Genomic DNA, 21,637 nt, shown 5'->3' on the forward strand with positions numbered 1-21,637 from the left:
TTCCCCTTCCTGGGACAATGAATTCACGGTGTTCTTATTTCAATTTCCAGGAGTGTATTACTTTTACAAAGTTAATTTGCCCTAAGAGTATTTCTAAGTCATATAGTTTGTTCATCATTTCTCCCGACACACCACCTATGTTTAAGTGCATTATGAAGCTATTTTTACTGACTAAAGAATTTACAGTATCTATTAAACTGTCAGCAAAATTTACACCGATGTGAGTTTTTACTGCAAATTTACGGTCCCTCGCTTTGTTAGTTCTTTCGGACCTAATTCCGTAGGAATTGGTCCGCCGTATTAGTTTTCCTGTGAAAGAGCTTCCATTGCAATAACAGGTCTGTTTTCGTTATCATGAGATATCAGTTCAAATACATCATTAATATTCGCAGCTAATCTTTCCCTACCATGTTTATTGTGATGCATTCCATGGCATGTAAAACAGTTTCTTTTGTAAGTATCAATATCTATGAGCTTTACATTTACAAATTTGGCACAAAAACTTTTTAACTTGTAATTCGTTCGTCGAATTTCTTTGTTAACACACGACCAGTCCGGAAGATCATACCTCTGTGGGAGTGTTGTTACAATTACGTTTGTAAAATGCAGGAACCACAGCACTGTGATCAGCTTCTTAACAAAGGCCGTGGCTTCATTTCTGTAAACGTTGTTTGCACCTCCTATTATCACCACACTGTCTTTTTTTGTGAGTTTTGAGCAATCTTCGTTAACACTTTTAACCACATTGTCAAAACTGACACCAGGCTTTATAATGCCTGAGATTTGAACATTGTTATTTACACTGTTTGTCAAGAGTTCCCGAATGTTGCGGCCTTGACTGTCGCCGAATATTTTCACCGTCTTCTTCTGTTGTGTCTTCTTCATAGAATCGTTTTTACACGACGCTGAGAAGACTTCTTTCGATGTTCCTTTGTGTCCATAATCTTCCTTAGACGAGAAATCGTCTTCTCTTACCGAGAAGGAGTCTGGTTTCTTTACACTTGGTTCCTTGTATAGAAGATGTACCTTTGTACCACATGTACACTTATTCTTCAGAGTAGCGTATTTGTTGTTTAGAGTAAGTACATCACTTTGAAGTACTCTGATTTTTTCGTCTTTTTTCATGATGGTGTTTCTAAATTTGTTTTCCACAGCATCACTAACACATGTGGAACAAGTCCATATATAGTCCTCATTTACAAATTTTATGCTTAATTTAGCGGTGGCAGCCTTTACACCGAATGTTTTACGGAGATGATAGATAAACTCCAATGGAAGACTCTGCAGGAGAGACGCTCAGTAGCTCGGTACGAGCTTTCGTTGAAGTTTCGAGAACATACCTTCACCGAAGAGTCAAGCAATATATTGCTCCCTCCTACGTATATCTCACGAAGAGACCATGAGGTTAAAATCAGAGAGATTAGAGCCCACACAGAGGCATACCGACAATCCTTCTTTCCACGAACAATACGAGACTGGAATAGAAGGGAGAACCGATAGAGGTACTCAAGGTACCCTCCGCCACACACCGTCAGGTGGCTTGCGGAGTATGGATGTAGATGTAGATGTAGATGTATCTTTAATCACTTTTTTGTCGCACATCTTACAATTGTTAACACTTTATAGGGAATTAGATTAGGAAATGAGACACTTAAAGTAGTAAAGGAGTTTCGCTATTTGGGGAGCAAAATAACTGATGATGGTGGAAGTAGAAAGGATATAAAATGTAGACTGGCTATGGCAAGGAAAGCGTTTATGAAGAAGAGAAATTTGTTAACATCGAGTATAGATTTAAATGTCAGTAAGTCGTTTCTGAAAGTATTTGTATGGAGTGTAGCCATGTATGGATGTGAAACGTGGATGATAAATAGTTTGGACAAGAAGAGAATAGAAGCTTTCAAAATGTGGTGCTACAGAAGAATGCTGAAGATTAGATGGGTAGATCACATAACTAATGAGGAGGTATTGAATAGAATTGGGGAGAAGAGGAGCTTGTGGCACAACTTGACTAGAAGAAGGAATCGGTTGGTAGGACATGTTCTGAGACATTGAGGGATCACCAATTTAGTATTGGAGGGCAGCATGGAGGGTAAAAATCGAAGAGGGAGACCAAGAGATGAATATACTAAGCAGATTCAGAAGGATGTAGGCTGCAGTACGTACTGGGAGATGAAGAAGCTTGCACAGGATAGAGTAGCATGAAGAGCTTCATCAAACCAGTGTCAGGACTGAAGACCACAACAACAACATGATGAATGGTGTGCTCCAAAACCTTGTGTGTGCACAAGTATTGGGCTTTTGGCAGAGATGCTGCAGACCATCATCTATCCTACTTTACAGAGCAAACAAGTTTCTGAACCCCACGTTCTGTCAAGAGTCATGGACATTCAAGCATTTAGTGCCTAGTGATAATTTAATTGTCTTCTACTACTTCTTGAAGCAGATGTTCACAACAGTAACACATGAACATTCAACTAGTTTTGCCAATTTTGAGATATTTGTTCACAGGCTCTGCGCAATAATAATCTGTCCTTTGTCAAAGGTGCTTGTCTGAACAGATTTTCCTATTTTCAGCCCACATCTTTGCTAGGGTGATTCCCCTTACATGTCTGCTCTGCTCACATACATTTCTTACCATGTCACTTGCCTGCAGTGTAGCAGGCAGCATCCAACATTGTTAAGGGCAGTGGTAATAATGTTTTGGCTTCTCAGTTTATGACACCTCCAGGTTTTATTTTTTTGTCTGGTGTGTATGCAGATGAACTCATTCTGGCCTGTGGTTATAATTTTTTCCTACTTTATTCTCAGGATTGACTAATAAAGAGCACCGAGTTGGTCAAAAGACTTAATCCAGAAGAGTCTGATAGAGTTTGATGAATCTGATGATAAAGATGATGCTTTGATGGAAAGAGATTAAAGTGAAGAAAGTTTATCAGAAGAGAAAAATGTGCCTCTTGCTCAAATTCAACAAAGCAATTAGTTCTGGAGGCATGTGTTGAGAAAAAAGTGTTATTAAAATAACTACTGCTTTTCACCAGATAGATTACATAGAAAAATTTTTCTGGAATATTGTGTTTACTTACACTTGTTGAAAGTGTTGATACCATGTTTGTAGTCTCACTTATCTTGAAATACACAGCAAATGTGAACAATATGTGTAGTGCTTATCACTGATTATTTGTAATAAAGCAACTTGAAACTGCTTAGTTGTGTGTATAATTGTCCTATTTAGTCCTGAGGTATCTTATGTGATACCACCTACAAAAATTTCACTATGTATTCAAAAATGTTTTGAGGGTCACTTGATATTAACTAGAAGTAACACAAATCAATTAACAAAAATGTGGCTAATTTGAACATTTAATATGTGCTCAGGACTCGAGAGGCTATAGGAGAGAAACATTTCACACAAACAATAATCGCTGTATGTCCTGGGATTCCAAGAACCTTTGATACCCATTGACACTGAAACCACTTACACTGATCTGCCAAAACATATTGGCCACCACCCACTAAAAGACTAAACACTGTCTAATGACATTGTGGGCACGTAGTACAATAAGGAAAGTCTGGAAGCAAAGCAGAGACCTACATGGATCAATCTAGTGACAAAAAGCTTTGCATATATAGAAGTTCACTGTCATAAGCAACTTTGACGGCATATTGTTATGGCCTGACACATGTGACTAGCATCTCAGGAGTGGGGAAGCTGGTTGGCTGTTCACATGTTACTGTCGCAAGCTCCTTCAGAAAGTCTTCGAAGGACAGGAGAACTCTGAATAAGCAACAAAGTGTCGAAAGTCCACACCTCATCACAGGATGTGGGTGCTTGTCAACTCTGTAAAGCAGGTTGGGCGGTGATCTGTGCTAGGTCTGATGATAAACCTGTATGGAAGCAAGTGTTTTCAAGCATACTGTTCTGCGTACATGATTGAACGAAGGCGCTACAGCTAACACCCTCATAACTGTTCCCATGTTGATCCAATGACAAGTAAAACTACAAGTACAAGTAGAGTGGGTGCCTGTTAATCAGAACTGGACTGTGGGTCAATGGAAAGATGTTGCACCGTTAGACGAATCACATTTCTCGTTACACCAGGTTGATGATTGTGTGTGGATACGCCATCATTTGAGCAAATGTCTGCTCAAAATATGCACTGTACCATGACTGTAGGCTGGTGGGGGGGGGCAGTATTATGTTATGGGGGGGGGGGGGGGCAGTCATCTGGGCTTCCATGGGACCTGTGACAGTAATCTAAGGCACAGTGATAGCTGTGGGCTACATTAAAATTACAGCATACCACCTGCACACCATATACCTTCGAAAACCCACCGAAGACTTGTCAAAGTCATGTTGTGCAGAAATGCTGCTGTACTGTGTCCCAAAAGTAGACCAACTTGCTGTTAAGCTGGTGGTCATAATGTCTGGACTTATGAGTATACCGTATTTACTCGAATCTAAGCCGCACTCGAATCTAAGCCGCACCTGAAAAATGAGACTCGAAATAAAGGAAAAAAAAATTTCCCGAATCTAAGCCGCACCTGAAATTTGAGACTCGAAATTCAAGGGGAGAGAAAAGTTTTAGGCCGCACCTCCAAATCGAAACAAAGTTGGTCCATTGTAATATCAGACACAATTTAGGTCGAATGAATGACGATACAGCTACAGTTGTTTGGTTCGAGTCATAAACTTAGCAGTTAAGCTTTACCAGGTAGCCATTGCTATGCGTCAGGCGCTCCGTCCGTATTTATATGGGTACCCTTCCTTTTTCACGTGCTTCGTCTGGTTTGAATCGATTGCTTATTTTGCTTTGATCTGATAAGCGCCGTTTTCTTTGTTATAGGTGTTTGCGTCACTCTTAAGCTGAAAATGCATTACTGCACTGTGTCATGCATTGTTTGTCGCATTCTGATAGTGCGTGTTTATGGCCTGTCGCGGCTCTCGGCATGGCTTGCTTAAAAAAAAAAAAAAAAAAAAAAAAAGAGAGAGGAATCATCTCATTAGCGAAACAATGGCAAGAGACTGCTATTTGTTGTTACTTACACTGCTGCTTTCTTTGATAATGATCAACAAGAATCAAATAATAGACTGCGTATGAATGAACATGTTCTGAACGAGAGTTAGGCGAAAATTTTTCTCCGTTTGAAAATCTTTGCGGCTGCTTCTTTATTACATCAAATTATGCACAGAAATTAGAGTCATCTTAGATTTAAAAATCTAGTCACTTGCCGTGCTTCATTTCTGACTGTATCACTATTAGGCATAAGAATAATACGAATATAAACATGACACGATACGTATATCCTTTCGCGTTTGCTGTTGTCTCTCTAGTTTCGTAGTTTATTAGGCAGACAGGATTTTAATGAGATAGCAGCAAACACGAAAGAATACATGGCAAAATGTTTATATTCGTATTATTCTTATGGTGAAGAGAATACTGTATGCGATTCAAATTTCATCAGGTTCTTATTAGCAACCATCTCTTCTCACAGATAGGAAAAAATTCAGAACGTAGCGTTGGCCATATTGACAAACATCCCAAACAGTCTTGCCAGTCAGATTTTCGTAGTACACTGAAATTCGTAGTACACTACATTCGAAGATGAACAATACGGAATTTGTATTTACTTCGTTGGATAATGTATGAAAATGCAGTGGTCGAAACTCGCGGCGGAGAAAAAAAGCTCGTCTTCCACTTTTTTCTTTTTAAATTTATTTACTGACGCAGAGGTTTTGGCGCCAGTATTTATCTTTGTGCCTACAAAGTACAAAGCATGCCTGCATAGCGCTACATATATTCGACGACAGAAGTTAGTTGTGGCGGCACGTACCAACATTTTTCATAACTTCCGCTTGCTTTGCACTCGATTCTAAGCCGCAGGCAGTTTTTTGGATTACGAAAACCGGAAAAAAAGTGCGGCTTAGATTTGAGTAAATACGGTATAGTCACATGTATTAAATGAAAGAGACAGGGAAGTAGGAGCTCTCTGACCTGCATAGGTTCCATTATATAGACTGTTCCTTGGATTATCTCCTCTTTGGACACAAAATCTGCGTGCCATTACTTTTGATCATTCTTCCTCATAAGTGTTTTGCCCCAAGGGGCTCAATTTTTCAGCTTAATATGTCAGACCATCTAATTCAAGGGTAAAGTACTCATGAACCGACCTCTTTTATTGCAGAAGAATGATGCAGACACACATTATGGGTCAACAACTGAAAGTGAAGACCACTCAACTGCTCAGAGAGGCACATCATTTCTTATATAATCACTGCCTGCTGTGGGCGTAGTGTCCAGTTTGGTATGAAAGCACAGAAGAGAAAACTCCAGATAGCAAACCAAGTCATCTTGTACAGCAGCAAAGATCATAGTTGCTGCCCAAAAGCAAAGTCTGAATGAAGTTCATAATGAAGGTCAGGTAATATGGTCTGTTTGGTATGTTTTCAGAGAGCAGATTAAGTGCAAACAGAAGAATTATTTTTGTAGCCCTAAGAGACCATCATCATTGCAGCCATAGCCAGTGGCGCTCCCCTTAATCATGTGGCACAAAGCAAGCAATGTGGTGCAAGCTATGTTAATTTCCATAGGCCTGCTAGCACCGTGGCCCTGAACGCAGTGTGTCGTCTGGGCCATCTGCTGGTGGAAGACGTGGCAATTCTGAGTGGTCACTATTGACTGACCTCACAATCAATTCTCCATGCAAACAGGCTTGAAAATGTCCAACAGTACCGCCTAACCACTGTGTCAGCCAATAGGCGTCACTGGATGCGGATATGGAGGGGCATGTGGTCAGCACACCACTCTCCCAGCTGCCGACAGTTTTCATGACCGGACTGCTACTTTTCAATGAGGTAGTTCCAAACTGGCATTACGAGGACTGAATGCAACCCTCAGCAGACCCAGATGGTCACCCATCCAAGTGCTAGCCACGCCCAATGGTGTTAACTTCAGTGATCTGATGGGAACTGGTGTTAGCACTGTAGCAATGCCAATGGCTCATATAGTCAATGGATAGCTATAAACAGAGACCAAAACATAAAAGGTCATCATAAGCATCCTAGATCAGTCCAGAGTGAATATCAAAAGAGAGAAACTGTCAAACAATCAACAAATGATACATTCTGAAGGATTCAAAATGTAACATCCAAATGGCTGTGCACAACCACGTGCGTATTTAATTCCAGACCTGCACCAGGTTAAGGTCCTACTGATTGCGCTGTTTGTGGGACTGGAACTGCTATTACTCACTAACCGCACCATCTCAAACTTTGCCTCAATACTACAGCTTGTTGCAGGACAAGAATAACTGTGAAATACAAAATCCCCAATGCTGGATAACCCACTGTCACTCCCCTCATTTTCCTGCTATGATCCATCCTAGTTGTATGCCCTGCTAGAGTCTACTTCTTATCTCTACTTTCCAGGTGCTAGTCTCCTACTGTACCTCTCTGATCTCAGAGGATAATTCACACAGTTCTGCTGCACCCTTCTCTGGTAAAATTTGAGGTACCTGTCATGTCTGAGCTTCCAAGCTTAGGACTGGTGCCCATTATCGCTCTTTTCATCAGCGTTTTGCATGTGTCTGGTTTTTGTTTTATTCTGTAACAACTTTTTGGGAAAGAAGTGGTCGGAGTGGAACTTGCTACCATAGTAAAATTCAGTAGAGGCATGGTGCAGAGATGATATTTGATCCTGAGTTGGCTGCACCCGATTGGGGTGAAAAAAATGCATCAGATGTGAAGGGAGCACAGATCACCAGCACACAGTTCTCAACCACAAGATTGTGGCACAAGGCTCTGGATTTTTTGCCCTGAAGCACTTCAAAACTTCTGGAGCTCTCCTCGATATCTTTCTGGATTAACAGTTCATCAAATAAATTAAATTTGTGAAGTAAGAGATAGGTGCTGGAAGAATTGAAGGAGACAGGGCGGGCATATTGTTCAGTGAGAGAGAGTATTGACTCTGGCCCAGGTTGCCATACAGTTTCCAACCACCGTACAGTGCGCACAAAATAACCGCGGCCGTTAGATGCACAGTCAGATGGGGAAGTGTGGGGAGAGCGGCAGTGGTAGGGGGTCACTCAGAGTACTGTAGGGGAAATGCTGAGTGCTGGAGGGGAAGTGCTCTTTTAAACTGAAGCCTACAGTCACATTTTTTGTAAATATTAAGTGGGGCCCCACCACGTCCACACTTCCATGGTTACCATTCAAAAAGATCTGTCACCTCTGCTTTCGTAAGCATCTAAAAAGAATTCCGATGCAGCAATTTATTTTTGCATGGCTTGTTAACCATCTGCAACTTTCAGAGAAGCATCATGAGTGGCAATTTTTGAATGAAACCTACACATTTCTCTGGCTGCCATGTCAAAATTTGCTTTATTTGCCAAAACACAGTGGAGTTTACACTGTCACACCTCACTAATATGTTATGCAGACGCAACTGCAAGAGAATTCTGAAACAGTGGTTTATTAAGTCTATTAAGAGAGGAACTAAGGAAAAGTAAAGCTTATGAAAAGTCACATCCTTGGTACAAAAAAAACATGTAATGTCTTTACATGTCTTGTTCCAAGACCCACAACATTTCTCATTTCACCAGTTATTGATGACACTTAAAAGTTACACTCTTTCACCAAAAAAGTCTGTAGTTATTGGAATAACAGGGGAGATAATGAAGTTGTACATAATAACAATATGGTAGAATATTGTCCTCTTTGCAAGCTATCCTTTACCAAAATCTCATTTTGACATCTGAAACCGTTTATGAAATGTGAGGAATGTTGTGGGTATTTCACTCTGGCTTTATAATTGGCATGGTTTGATCACCAATGAGCAAGCTACATCAGATCAATTTTATTGATACTGGTGACAGACAGACACCTCTACCCAGTCTAAAGAAAAATTCAATATGTTAGCTAAATTTCATAAGCTGCAACATATTATGTAATATTCACAAAATGCAAAATCAAAGGCACTTCTAATTTTCATTGCACACTTTTCAAAATTTTGTGCAGTGTCTTACTTTCACCTAAATATTATAACAGCTATGACCAGTAACGAAGAGATGGGCACATCATCATGAACTTGACATATAAAGCTAACAACAAAGCAAAAATGAAATTTTTTTGCCAAATAGTTTCTGTAAAATCATTTGAGAAAGACTATAGCATGTGCGCCTCGATTCTACCATTGCTGGCTGGCCGAAAGGTGAAAAACACTGATCAGCCTCCACTTCCGAACAAACAAATGAAATGAACTCGTGCAGTGCTTACGACAAAAGCAAGTCACTGTGCATCAGCCACCATATCCTGCACGAACTATACACCCTGCTGCAGAATTAACGATTGGTTCTAACAGTGAAGCTGCCACCAGCGTAAAGACTGATCTACTTACACAAAATAAGCCACTGCTTCTGTATTTGGTGAGTTATTTATGTCCATTAGCAGTCTGTCATCACCATAACCTCTAGAAAATTTGCAGTCAACCATTATAGCCTCTCGCCAAGGTAAGTCCTGCAAGGAACCTGGGGGCATGTATTCATAACATCTGCTCACTCTATTGTAAGTATTCTTGCTGTGGCAACTCTCTGTTACACATTTATTTATTTTTCTATTTATTTATTTACTTAGCATCCTTGTATCTCAACATTATAAAAATGATATAGGATTTGTCATACACTGCCTTACATAGCAAATAGGACATGAAAATATTTACAATTATATGTCCATAAATAAAACATTATTACATATGACATGAAACTATATGTGTAACAACATTCATAATATGCTAAATTAGAATAGTAGAAGAATACAATTTAGTTTTCAATGAGCATTTTGGGTCATTACGATGAAGGAAATAAGCTACTGTTTATTGAATGCCGGTAATTTAAGTATTCCTTGACACTAAAAACTCTTGCTAATTAACATTTTTTTTTAAATTCTTTTTTGAATATGTGGAATTTTGGTATATTTTTAATTTCCTTTGGTAGTGCACTAAATAAGATTTTTGGCTGATAAAGAACACTTTTTTGATACATATCTTTTGTGTGATTTTCTCTATGAAAGTCGTCTACATTTCTCATTTCAGCACATTTCTGTAGTGAGTGCTAAGTGACATTTGTGATGGCGTAAAGAGTGACATCACTGAACAGTGGATAACTGGAAACGAGGAATTTGTGGAGATGAATTACACTGTGCCCTGTGGGAATCAGGTGGAAGTGACAGAGTTTGTACAGTGCCTGGAGAATGATACTTCCATCACTTGTAGTGTCAACAGTGATGTACAGAAGGATGTGCTGTTACTGTAAAGGAGTTTTTATTGTGGTCAGGGTGTCGTCCCCATTTTTTGCTTAAGTGGAAGAATTTGAACACATTCTACAGCATTATGTACTGCATGCAGTAGAGTAACAGTTTAGATATGATGATCATCTGTATCAGCATGACAATGTAACCAGTTATAATCGGCATCTATGAGCCAATGGTCTGCGGGCAGTGAAATTCCTGAAATGAACTGGCCTGTGCAGTGTCCCAATTTGAACCCAATGGAACATCCGATGGAGACTGCAGTGTCCAACATCACTACCTCCTCTGGTTTCAGCTCTTGAGGAATAATGCGCTGCCAGTCCTCCACAGACATTCAGAAAAGACATTGAAAGTGTCCACAACAATGTTTAAGCCACCATTATAATGAAAGGTAGACAAACACTTTATTAATGTCCATTAATAGCTGTCCAGATACTTTTGAACAGGTGGTGTACATACCTATAGTTTGTTTTCAGACTCTCAAGGAGGACACAATACACAAAGACATTATTATTATTATTATTATTATTCTTTCTTTCTTTCTTTCTTTTCTCAGACGTTATGTCTGGTCAAAAATGGAAAGTGACACGGACCTTGATCAAGCGTGACTTCCTTTTAACTGTACGGTATATGTTATATTGCATTTAGGAACTTTCGGGTGATTGAACATGTAGCAATAATTACGGATTTCTGTAGTTGTATATATAAGTTTGGATGTAGCTGTATTGCATTGATGTACTGGTGGATATTGTGTGGTATGACTCCTGTAGTTGATAATATAATTGGTATAATGTCAACTTTATCCTGATGCCACATGTCCTTGACTTCCTCAGCCAGTTGGATGTATTTTTCAGTTTTTTCTCTTGTTTTCTTTTGTGTATTTGTTGTATTGGGTATGGATATTTCGATTAGTTGTGTTAATTTCTTCTTTTTATTGGTGAGTATGATGTCAGGTTTGTTATGTGGTGTTGTTTTATCTGTTATAATGGTTCTGTTCCAGTATAATTTGTATTCATCATTCTCCAGTACATTCTGTGGTGCATACTTGTATGTGGGAATGTGTTGTTTTATAAGTTTATGTTGTAAGGCAAGCTGTTGATGTATTATTTTTGCTACATTGTCATGTCTTCTGGGGTATTCTGTATTTGCTAGTATTGTACATCTGCTTGTGATATGATCTACTGTTTCTATTTGTTGTTTTCAAAGTCTGCATTTATCTGTTGTGGTATTGGGATCTTTAATAATATGCTTGCTGCAATATCTGGTGTTTATTGTTCGATCCTGTAGTGCAATCATGAATCCTTCCATCTCACTGTATATATTACCTTTTCTTAGCCATGTGTTGGATGCGTCGATCGATGTGTGGCTGTGTTAGATGATACGGGTGCTTGCCATGTAGTGTTTTCTTTTTCCAATTTACTTTCTTCGTATCTGTTGATATTATGTGATCTAAAGGGTTGTAGAAGTTGTTATGAAATTGCAATAGTGTAGCCTATGTATTTATATGAGTGATTGCTTTGTGTATTTTGCTAGTTTCTGCTCGTTCTAGAAAGAATTCTCTTAATTTGTCTACCTGTTCATAATGTAGGTTTTTTATGTCAATAAATCCTCTTCCTCCTTCCTTTCTGCTTAATGTGAATCTTTCTGTTGCTGAATGTATGTGATGTATTCTATATTTGTGGCATTGTGATCGTGTAAGTGTATTGAGTGCTTCTATGTCTGTGTTACTCCATTTCACTACTCCAAATGAGTAGGTCAATATTGGTATAGCATAGGTATTTATAGCTTTTGTCTTGTTTCTTGCTGTCAATTCTGTTTTCAGCATTTTTGTTAGTCTTTGTCTACATTTTTCTTTTAGTTCTTCTTTAATATTTGTATTATCTATTCCTATTTTTTGTCTGTATCCTAGATATTTACAGGCACCTGTTTTTTCCATCGCTTCTATGCAGTCGATGTGGTTATCCAATATGTAATCTTCTTATTTAGTGTGTTTTCCCTTGACTATGCTATTTTTGTTACATTTGTCTGTTCCAAAAGCCATATTTATATCAATGCTGAATACTTCTGTTATCTTTAGTAATTGGTTGAGTTGTTGATTTGTTGCTGCCAGTAGTTTTAGGTCATCCATGTATAGCAAATGTGTGATTTTGTGTGAGTATGTTCCAGTAATATTGTATCCACAATTTGTATTATTTCGCATGTTGGATAGTGGGTTCAGAGCAAGGCAGAACCAGAAAGGACTTAATGAGTCTCCTTGGTATACTGCATGCTTAATCTGTATTGGCTGTGATGTGATATTATTTGAATTTGTTTGTATATTAAGTGTGGTTTTCCAATTTTTCATTACTGTGTTTAGGAACTGTATCAATTTAGTATCTACTTTGTATATTTCCAATATTTGTAGTAACCATGAGTGGGATACACTATCAAAAGCTTTTCGGTAGTCAATGTATGCATAGTGTAGCAACCTTTGTTTAGTTTTAGCTTGATATGTCACCTCTGCATCTATTATCAGTTGCTCTTTACATCCTCGTGCTCCTCTGCAACGGCCTTTTTGTTCTTCATTTATAATTTTGTTCTGTGTTGTATGTGTCATTAATTTCTGTGTAATGACTGAAGTTAATATTTTGTATATTGTTGGTAGGCATGTTATGGGGCGATATTTAGCTGGGTTTGCTGTGTCTGCTTGATCTTTAGGTTTCAGATAAGTTATTCCATGTGTAAGTGTATCAGGGACTGTGTATGGGTCTGCAATGTAACTGTTAAATAATTTAGTTAGATGTGAATGTGTTGAGGTGAACTTCTTTAGCCAGAAATTTGCTATTTTATCATTTCCAGGGGCTTTCCAATTGTGCGTAGAATTAATTGCTCGGGTGACCTCATGTTGCAAAATTATCACTTCAGGCATTTGTGGTATCATCTTGTATGTGTCTGTTTCTGCTTGTATCCACCATGTGTGTCTGTTATGTTGTACCGAGTTTGACCATATGTTGCTCCAGAAGTGTTCCATGTCTGTTATGTTTGGTGGATTGTCTATTTTAGTGTGTGTGTTATCTATTGTCTGGTAAAATTTCTTTCGTTTTGTGTTGAATGTTTGGTTTTGCTTCCTTCTATTTTCACTTTTTTTGTATCTTCTAAGTCATTTGGCCAATGCTTGTAATTTCTGCTTCTTTTCATCTAATTGCTCTATCACTTCTTGTTATGAGATTTTACCTAACTTTTTTCGTTTTTTTTCTGACGTTTCATTTCTTATAAATTGTGTTAGCTGTCAGATGTCTTTTCTCAGTTTTTCTATTCTGATCTGTAGCCTGTGTTGCCATGCTGGTTTTGTGGGTTTCTTCTGTGTGTTGGTTGGTTCTGATCTCTGCCTAGTATGTATATTTAGTGTAGTGAGTGCTCCTATATAAACCAGTAGTTGTAACTCTTCCATAGTTGTGTTTTCTTTTATTTTGTTGTGTATGATTGTGTTGATAGTTTTTATTGTTGTTTCGACTTGTGGGTTATTTGGCGGTCTATGCAAGAATGGTCTAATGTCTGTATTTGTGTCTTTGTATTCTATATATGTCAGCTGAAATTTCTCTTCCATATCGAACATGTGTGTCACTTTGTGTTCTATTTGTGCTTGTTCTGGTGGCTGTCTTAAGATTTCGTTTTCCTCTGATTGTTTAATTGATGTGTGTTGTTCTTTGTTTGTTTGCTCTGGGATGTTTGAGTCCATTACTGTATTTTCTTCTTCTTCTGATTGCACATTATTTTGTTCCAGTATTTGTTGTACTTGTTGTTTGATGTTTCTAATTCTGACTGGGGTATCCTGTTATTTTTTATTATTACACGGATCTGATCAGCTAGTTGTTGTTCTGTTAAAAATTTTAATTCTGGGTATCTGGTAATAAGTGTTGCGTATACTTGTGATCTGTATCCAGTTGTGTTGGTTCCTAGGTTTGTTGCTTGGTAATAACAGAACGTGAGGTGTCAGTTAACTTCATCTGACCATCTCATCCTCTGTCTTTGTTTTCCTTCTAGGGTGGTTGCAGGAAGCATATCCTGCAAAACACCTCTATTTGGATTTAAATCATTTTCCAGTTGGCTAGCAGTGTCATTACCATTGTGGGTGGGCATAGTGTTCAAGCGTTGTCCCTGACCATGAGGGCGCTTGTCTGAGGCTTCTTTAGTTCTGTCCTGAACCAAGTAATCACACTAAAATGGGGGTTAGCCCTATTAGTGGTTTGTTCTTTTTGTTGCCTTTTACAACTGGCAGAACATACCGGATTATTATTACTTCTATTTTTCTCAGACCTTAGGTCTGGTTAAAAATGGAAAGTGACGCGTACCTTCATCAAGCGTGACTTCCTTTTAACTGTATGGTATATGTTACATTGTATTTAGGAACTTTCAGGTGATTGAACACGTATCAATAATTACAAATTTCTGTAGTTGTATATATACGTTTGGATGTAGCTGTATTGCGTTGATGTACTGGTGGATATTGTGTGGTATGACTCCTGTAGTTGATAGTATAATCGGTATAATGTTAACTTTATCCTAATGCCACATGTCCTTGACTTCCTCAGCCAGTTGGATGTATTTTTCAATTTTTTCTCCTGTTTTCTTTTGTATATTTGTTGTATTGGGTATGGATATTTCAATTAGTTGTGTTAATTTCTTCTTTTTATTGGTGAGTATGATGTCAGGTTTGTTATGTGGTGTTGTTTTATCTGTTATAATGGTTCTGTTCCAGTATAATATAATATTATTAATAATAATAATAATTATTATTATTATTATTATTATCATTATGATTTATTATTATTATCATTATTAATCTGTTTCTGTGCCATAATTTGGCAACCACTCCTTTAAATACATGAATGTTAGCAGACTGTAAATTTGTTGTACATACTGTTTTTCTCCTACCATGTTTTTCTTGGTGGTTGGTGCTATACATTTGTATATGCTTGACAGTGGCACACAAACCTAAACTACAATAGACAATGAAAACTGTTACAGTCAAAAGTAGAAAATGACGTCATTTAGACACTGGGAGCTTAACAGAGTAGCCTCCAAGCACCTGCAGTTAGTACGTACCTGGCGTAGAGGCCAAACTGCAGAAGACAGGCGAGCAGTGTGTACAGCAGGTAGGGCGGTCTGAACAGTGGGGCAGTCTGCCTCCACATGTGGCGAGCGATGGCCGCTGGGGACTTGGTGTCGACGCCCACTGATGACAGTGACTGCGAGTCCCTCTGGAGGGCTGTAACCTGTGCAAAGGGAAGGTGGTGGTTCTTCTGTCAACTGCTTGTTCCTTTCCCTCCACCCCATCAAATAATTACAATTACTTGCACTCATTTTCACATAAGGTTCCAATTTCCTGTCTATCTTCTCATATAGTTTCCCTTCCCATTCCCATATGGTTCTACACATATCACAAAAAGTTTTGCATCATCTCAGTTCCAAGAGTTCAGGAAACTGTACAGAAAATTGCAATAGAGATCAACATAAACATCATTTCTATCCTTCTTGTTGCTCATGAATGCTACACATTGCAAATCGTACCACCATACAGTGATACCTTCAGAGGTGGTGGTCCAGATTGCTGTACACACCAGTACCTCTAATACCCAGTACCATGTCCTCTTGCACTGATGCATGTCTGTATTCGTTGCAGCATACCATCCCCAAGTTCATCAGGCCACTGTTGGCCCAGGTTGTCCCACTCCTCAACGGCTATTTGGCGTAGATCCCTCAGAGTGGTTGGTGGGTCACATTGTCAATAAACAGCCCTTTTCGATCCATCCTGGGCATGTTCAACAGGGTTCAAGTCTGGAGAACATCCTGAGCGGTCCATTCAGCATGTTGTTGCACCCATCTGTACCACACTGCATGGTGTCATGGTTGCAAAGATGGCTCTCACCATGGACTTCAGGAGCGAAGTTGTGCATCATGCAGCCTATTGCACACAGTTTGAGTCTTAACACAACATCCTCTGGCTGCACGAAAAGCATTATTCAACATGGTGGATTTGCTGTCAGCTTTCCTCTAAGTGATAATCCATAGATAGCAGTCATCCACTGCAGTAGTAGCTCTTGGGTGGTCTGAGCAAGGCATGTCATTGACAGTTCCTGTCTCTCTGTATCTCCTCCATATCCAAACAACATTGTTTTGGTTAACTCCGAGACACCTGGACACTTCCCTTGTTGAGAGCCCTTCCTGGCACAAAGTAACAATGTGGACACGATCAAACCGTGGTATTGACCACTTAGGCATGGCTGACCTGCAGACAACACGAGACGTGTACCTCTTTACAGATGGAACGACTGGAACTGATCGGCTGTCGGGCCCACTCTGTCTAATAGGCACTGCTCATGCATTATTGTTTACATCTGTGGACATGTTTAGTGACATCTCTGAACAGTCAAAGGGACTGTGTCTGTGATAAAATATCCACAGTCAAGGTCTATCTTCAGGAGTTCTGGGAACTGGGCTGATGCAAAACTTTTTTTGATGTGTGTAGTTCCCTACCATACACTTTGTCATATAATTCCAGTTCTCTTCCCTGTACCTTATCATACAAAAATGGTTACCCACTGTTCATGTTGTATGCTTCCAGTTACATGCCCTTCATGAAGCTGCATGATTACAATTACCTATTCTCCAAGTTGTCGTATGATTTGAATTATCTGCTCTCCACCTTGTCATATGATTCCACTTACCTACCCAGTATGTAGTCAGATGATTACAGTTACCTGGTAGATTGATTGTGTAAACACTGCAGAGCCAAGGAAGCTGATACACCTGTCAAATATCTTGTAGGGCCCCTGCCAAAAATGCAGAAGTGCCACAACACAACGTGGCACTGACTTGACTAATGTCTGACATAGTGCCAGAAGGAACTGACAACCTGAATTATGCATGGCTGTCCACAAATCCATAAGAGTACAAGAGGGTGGAGATATCTTCTGAATAGCACATTACAAGGCATCCCATATATGCTCAATAATATTCATGTCTCAGCAAAAGTGTTTAAAGTCAGTAGAGTGTTCCTGGAGCCACTCTGTAGCAGTTCTGGAAGTGTGGGGCATCAAATTGCCGTCCTGAAATTGCCCAAGTCTGTCAGAATGCACAATGGACATGAATGGTTGCTGGTGATCAGACAGGATGCTTATGTATGTGTTACCTGTCAGAGTTATATCTCGACATATCAGGGGTCTCATATCACTCCAACTGCACACATCCCACATCATTACAGAGCCTCCACCAGGTTGAACAGTCCCCTGCTGACATGCAAGTATCATGGATTCACGAGGTTATCTCTAAACCCAAACATGTCCATCTGTTTGATACAATTTGAAACAAGATTCGTCTGCCCAGGCAACATGTTTCCAGTTATCAATAGTCCAATGTTGGCAAGACATAAAGCTTTGTGTCATGCAGTATTCAAGGATACACCAGTCGGCCTTCGATGATGTTTTGTTGAATGGTTCACACACTGGCACTTGTTGATGGCTCAACATTGAAATCTGCAGCAATTTGCAGAAGGGTTGCACTTCTGTCACACTGAATGAGTCTCTTCAGTTGTCGTTGGTCCCATTCTTGCAGGATCTTATTCCAACAGCAGCGATGTTGGGAATTTGATGTTTTACCAGATTCTTGTTTTCATAGTACACTCATGAAATGGACATATGGGAAAATCCTCACTTCATCGCTACCTCGGAGATGCTGAGTCCCATAGCTCATGCGCCGACTATAACACCGTGTTCAAACTCACTTAAATCTTGATAACCTGCCATTATAGCAGCAGTAACCAATCTAACAACTGCACCATACACTTTTTGTCTTATATGGGCATTGCCAACCACAGCACTGTATTCTGTCTGTTTACACATCTCTGTATTTGAATATGCATGCCTATACCAGTTTCTTTGGCGCTTCATTGTATAAGGTTGGTAAGGGACTGATCTACAGATGGAATATCTTTGTATTCCAGTTAATTTTCAGATGGTTCTGACCACATTCTAGTTTTGGATGGGATTTTCTAATCCACTTGACAGTAGACCTGTTAAATATTAGTGAGGGTGTCTGTCGGTGAAATGTATAACCGAGTCCAGTTCTCAGTTTTGTGTACTTGGGAAATTATACTGACATTTATTGGAGTACAGGTGGTTCAAAGAAAGATAATAAGCTCTGTAGTAAATTCGTCCTCTACTGTTAATACACGATTGTTTGAGCAGTTCATATATCATCATTCTGCTTACATCTTGGATTAGAGTGACTGGGCCATTTCTAATGCAAGTGAGGGGTATATTTTAACTAATAATGAATTGATACACCAACATTGAAACCTTTCTTATTTCATCCAAATTCATCACAGTAGGTATTGATGCCAGAAACCACCTTTACACAGACAAGGAAGTGAATGGTATGCACTGATAATCTTAAATTTTAGGGGAAAAGAAGCTATTTTTAAAAGTTACTCAAATTGCCTTGTTATTTGAAAAACAGCAAAATACAATAACTAAAACAATAATTCCATACCAAAGGAACTGGCATCCTGTGAGGAAAACTATTTGTGTTAGATTGGTGCATAAGTTAGTAGCATTTCTTTTTTCTTTTTGTGTGATAGTATTGTGGTTGCTATGGGTTTGTTTATTTATTGTCATTTTTTATTTGTTGTTCACTGTTGCTATTTGAGTTTACATATTGTCAATCTGTCACCTGGAGATAGATAGTGGAGATATGGATGATGGAAAATGGAGGGCTAAGAAGGAAAAATCAAGACATTCCTGACATATTCTTCTGCTTGAGTTCAACAGAGCAGTGACCCTAGTTGGAGCAGCCAGAAACATATGTGCTGTGTACGGGGATAACACCAATGGACAGAGAACAGCAAAAAAATTGTTTTGTCATTTTAAGGGGGATCATTTTGACATTAGTGTCTCTGCACATTCAGAAAGACCTTAGGGGTTTGATGAAGATTGTTTGAACGCATTAATCCACAATGATGAATGTCATTCTACTCAAGAAACAGTAAATGTGATGAATTCTGATCATTCCACCATCATGCAACATTTGCATGCAATGGGGAATCTTCAAAAATTGGGTGTATGGTTACTGTACACCCTAAGGTGAAACTACAAAAACCAGCATAAGTGATTATATGTGCATCTCTGCTTGCTCATTATCAACTGGCTTGTGAACAACACCGACCATTCCCATCCTGTACCATTTGTGGTGATGAGAAATCATGTCTTTATGCTAATGAAAGTAACAGAAAGGAATCGTTGATCCCAAACAAAGCAACAACTTACTGGACAAAGATAATGTTACGCATCTGGTGCATCAGCGACAGTGTGGTGTACTACAAATTGTTTCTGACATTTATTGTCAACAACTGAAATGTCTTGCAGACACAATCTAAGAACAACGATCATGAAAACTGCGTGAAGTAATACTACTCCATGATAATGCCACTCGCATTCTGCTAGACTGACAAAAAACCCTAAACAGGAGCTGGATTGGGAAGTCACTCCAAACTCACCTTACTCACCTGATCTTGTTGTATGAAACAGCCTTTAAAAACTCCCTTTCTGGAGGAAAATGCACTCCAATTATGGTTTGACAAATTCTTTGCCTTAAAGCCAAGTGGTATCTACAGTTGTGGAATTGAAAAGTTACTCAGTGTTGACATAGTGTTGTAAATAGTGAAGGAGAATATATTATTTATGACTAAATATGTGTATCTGCTGTAAACTTATGGAAAAATGCTACAAATGCATGCACGGACCCAACAGAACAAATTTCAATAGAATTGGCAATTGGTACTGACCTCTATAATGTGTCAAAGAATGTCAAACTGTTTTCCTTTGTTTAATTAAGAGCAAATCTATGTTTTCTTTTCTTTCGACTGGCTCATTTTGTCTTCCAGAAAAATTTCATATTTGAGTAATGACAGGCACAGTGTTTTGTGTAGCAGGAGGCATTCTCACATCGGACAATAGAAAGAGTGAACCGTCCACTTCCAGTACTCCTTGTGGCAACATCAAGACTGAAATTCTGAAATTAACTTGACATCCACGAAAAAAAATCGGTCCATTCAATATGACACTTTGTGCAGTTCCATTTGCGCCAAGTTTATTCTCAAGGCTAAACATATGCTTGTAGACTGGCATGCGATGGCGTCGTTGACGATACACACGTTGACGAGGCATAGTGCTTTAATACTGTTGCCGATATACGAGGGCGGTTCAGAAAGTAACCTCCGATCGGTCACAGTGCGGGTTGTGGGGGGAGTAGCGACGCCATCTGTGCGTTTACGCACTCAACAGGTCAGTCGGCATCAAGCCGTGGTCGAGTGAACGTCGTACCTGCGCTAGTTTAGTTTTTGTGGCAGTTTGAAATGTGTGCTGCAATAGAAAACCCCGCCAAATGTGAAGTGCGTGCTGTCATAAGGTTTTTTACAGCCAAAGGATATTCTGCAGCAGCTATTCATCGTGAGCTTTGTGCCGTGTACGGACCAAGAGTTATGAGTGAAGGAGTTGTCCGTGAATGGGTACGTTTATTTAAAAGTGGACGAGAAAATGTTCATGATGAAGAGAGGAGTGGTAGACCATCATTGGTGACTGACGAACTCGTTCAGACAGTTGATGCAAAAGTTCGTGAAAATCGACGTTTCTCAATGTCGGAGTTGTCTACTGGTTTTCCACAGATTTCTAAGACTCTCTTGTACGAGATAGTGACAGCAAGATTGGGTTACCGTAAGTTCTGTGCACGATGGGTGCCCAAAATTCTTACCGACCACCACAAAACTCAAAGAATGGCCTCTGCATTAGACTTTCTGTCACGTTATGAGGACGAAGGAGAACCATTGTTAAACAGAATCGTGACCGGTGACGAAACCTGGATTAAGTACGTGAACCCTGAGACAAAAGAACAATCAAAGATGTGGACACATTCAAATTCGCCTACCAAACCGAGAAAAGCCTCGCAAGATTTTTCTGCCAGAAAACTGATAGCAACGGTGTTTTGGGATGCCAAAGGGGTGTTGTTGGTTGAATTCATGGAACGTCGTACGACCATTAATCAAGACGTGTACTGTGAAACAATAAAAAAGTTACGACGGGCTATACAGAACAAACGCCGTGGTATGCTGACTTCCGGTATCGTTTTTTTGCACGATAACGTCCGTCCTCACTCTGCTCACAGAACAACGGCCCTTCTTGAGTCCTTCAAGTGGGACGTTATCAACCATCCACCTTACAGCCCAGACCTGGTGCCAAGTGATTATCACCTCTTCATGCATTTGAAGAAATGGCTCGGGTCACAGCGGTTTGGTGACGACGAAGA

General features: G+C 39.4%; 1 protein-coding gene across 1 annotated transcript in view; it reads right to left on the bottom strand.

Moving 5' to 3' along the window:
* LOC126109825 (synaptic vesicle glycoprotein 2A-like) overlaps positions 1 to 21,637 on the bottom strand; it is a 181,810-nt gene that overhangs the window by 45,762 nt on the left and 114,411 nt on the right. The window contains exon 7 of the mRNA XM_049914881.1: positions 15,386 to 15,555. Coding sequence (XP_049770838.1) covers positions 15,386 to 15,555 — 170 coding nt within the window. The remainder of the gene's footprint in view (positions 1 to 15,385; positions 15,556 to 21,637) is intronic.

The sequence above is a fragment of the Schistocerca cancellata genome, chromosome 12 (genome assembly GCF_023864275.1).
Source record: "Schistocerca cancellata isolate TAMUIC-IGC-003103 chromosome 12, iqSchCanc2.1, whole genome shotgun sequence".
Taxonomy (NCBI): Eukaryota; Metazoa; Arthropoda; class Insecta; order Orthoptera; family Acrididae; genus Schistocerca; species Schistocerca cancellata.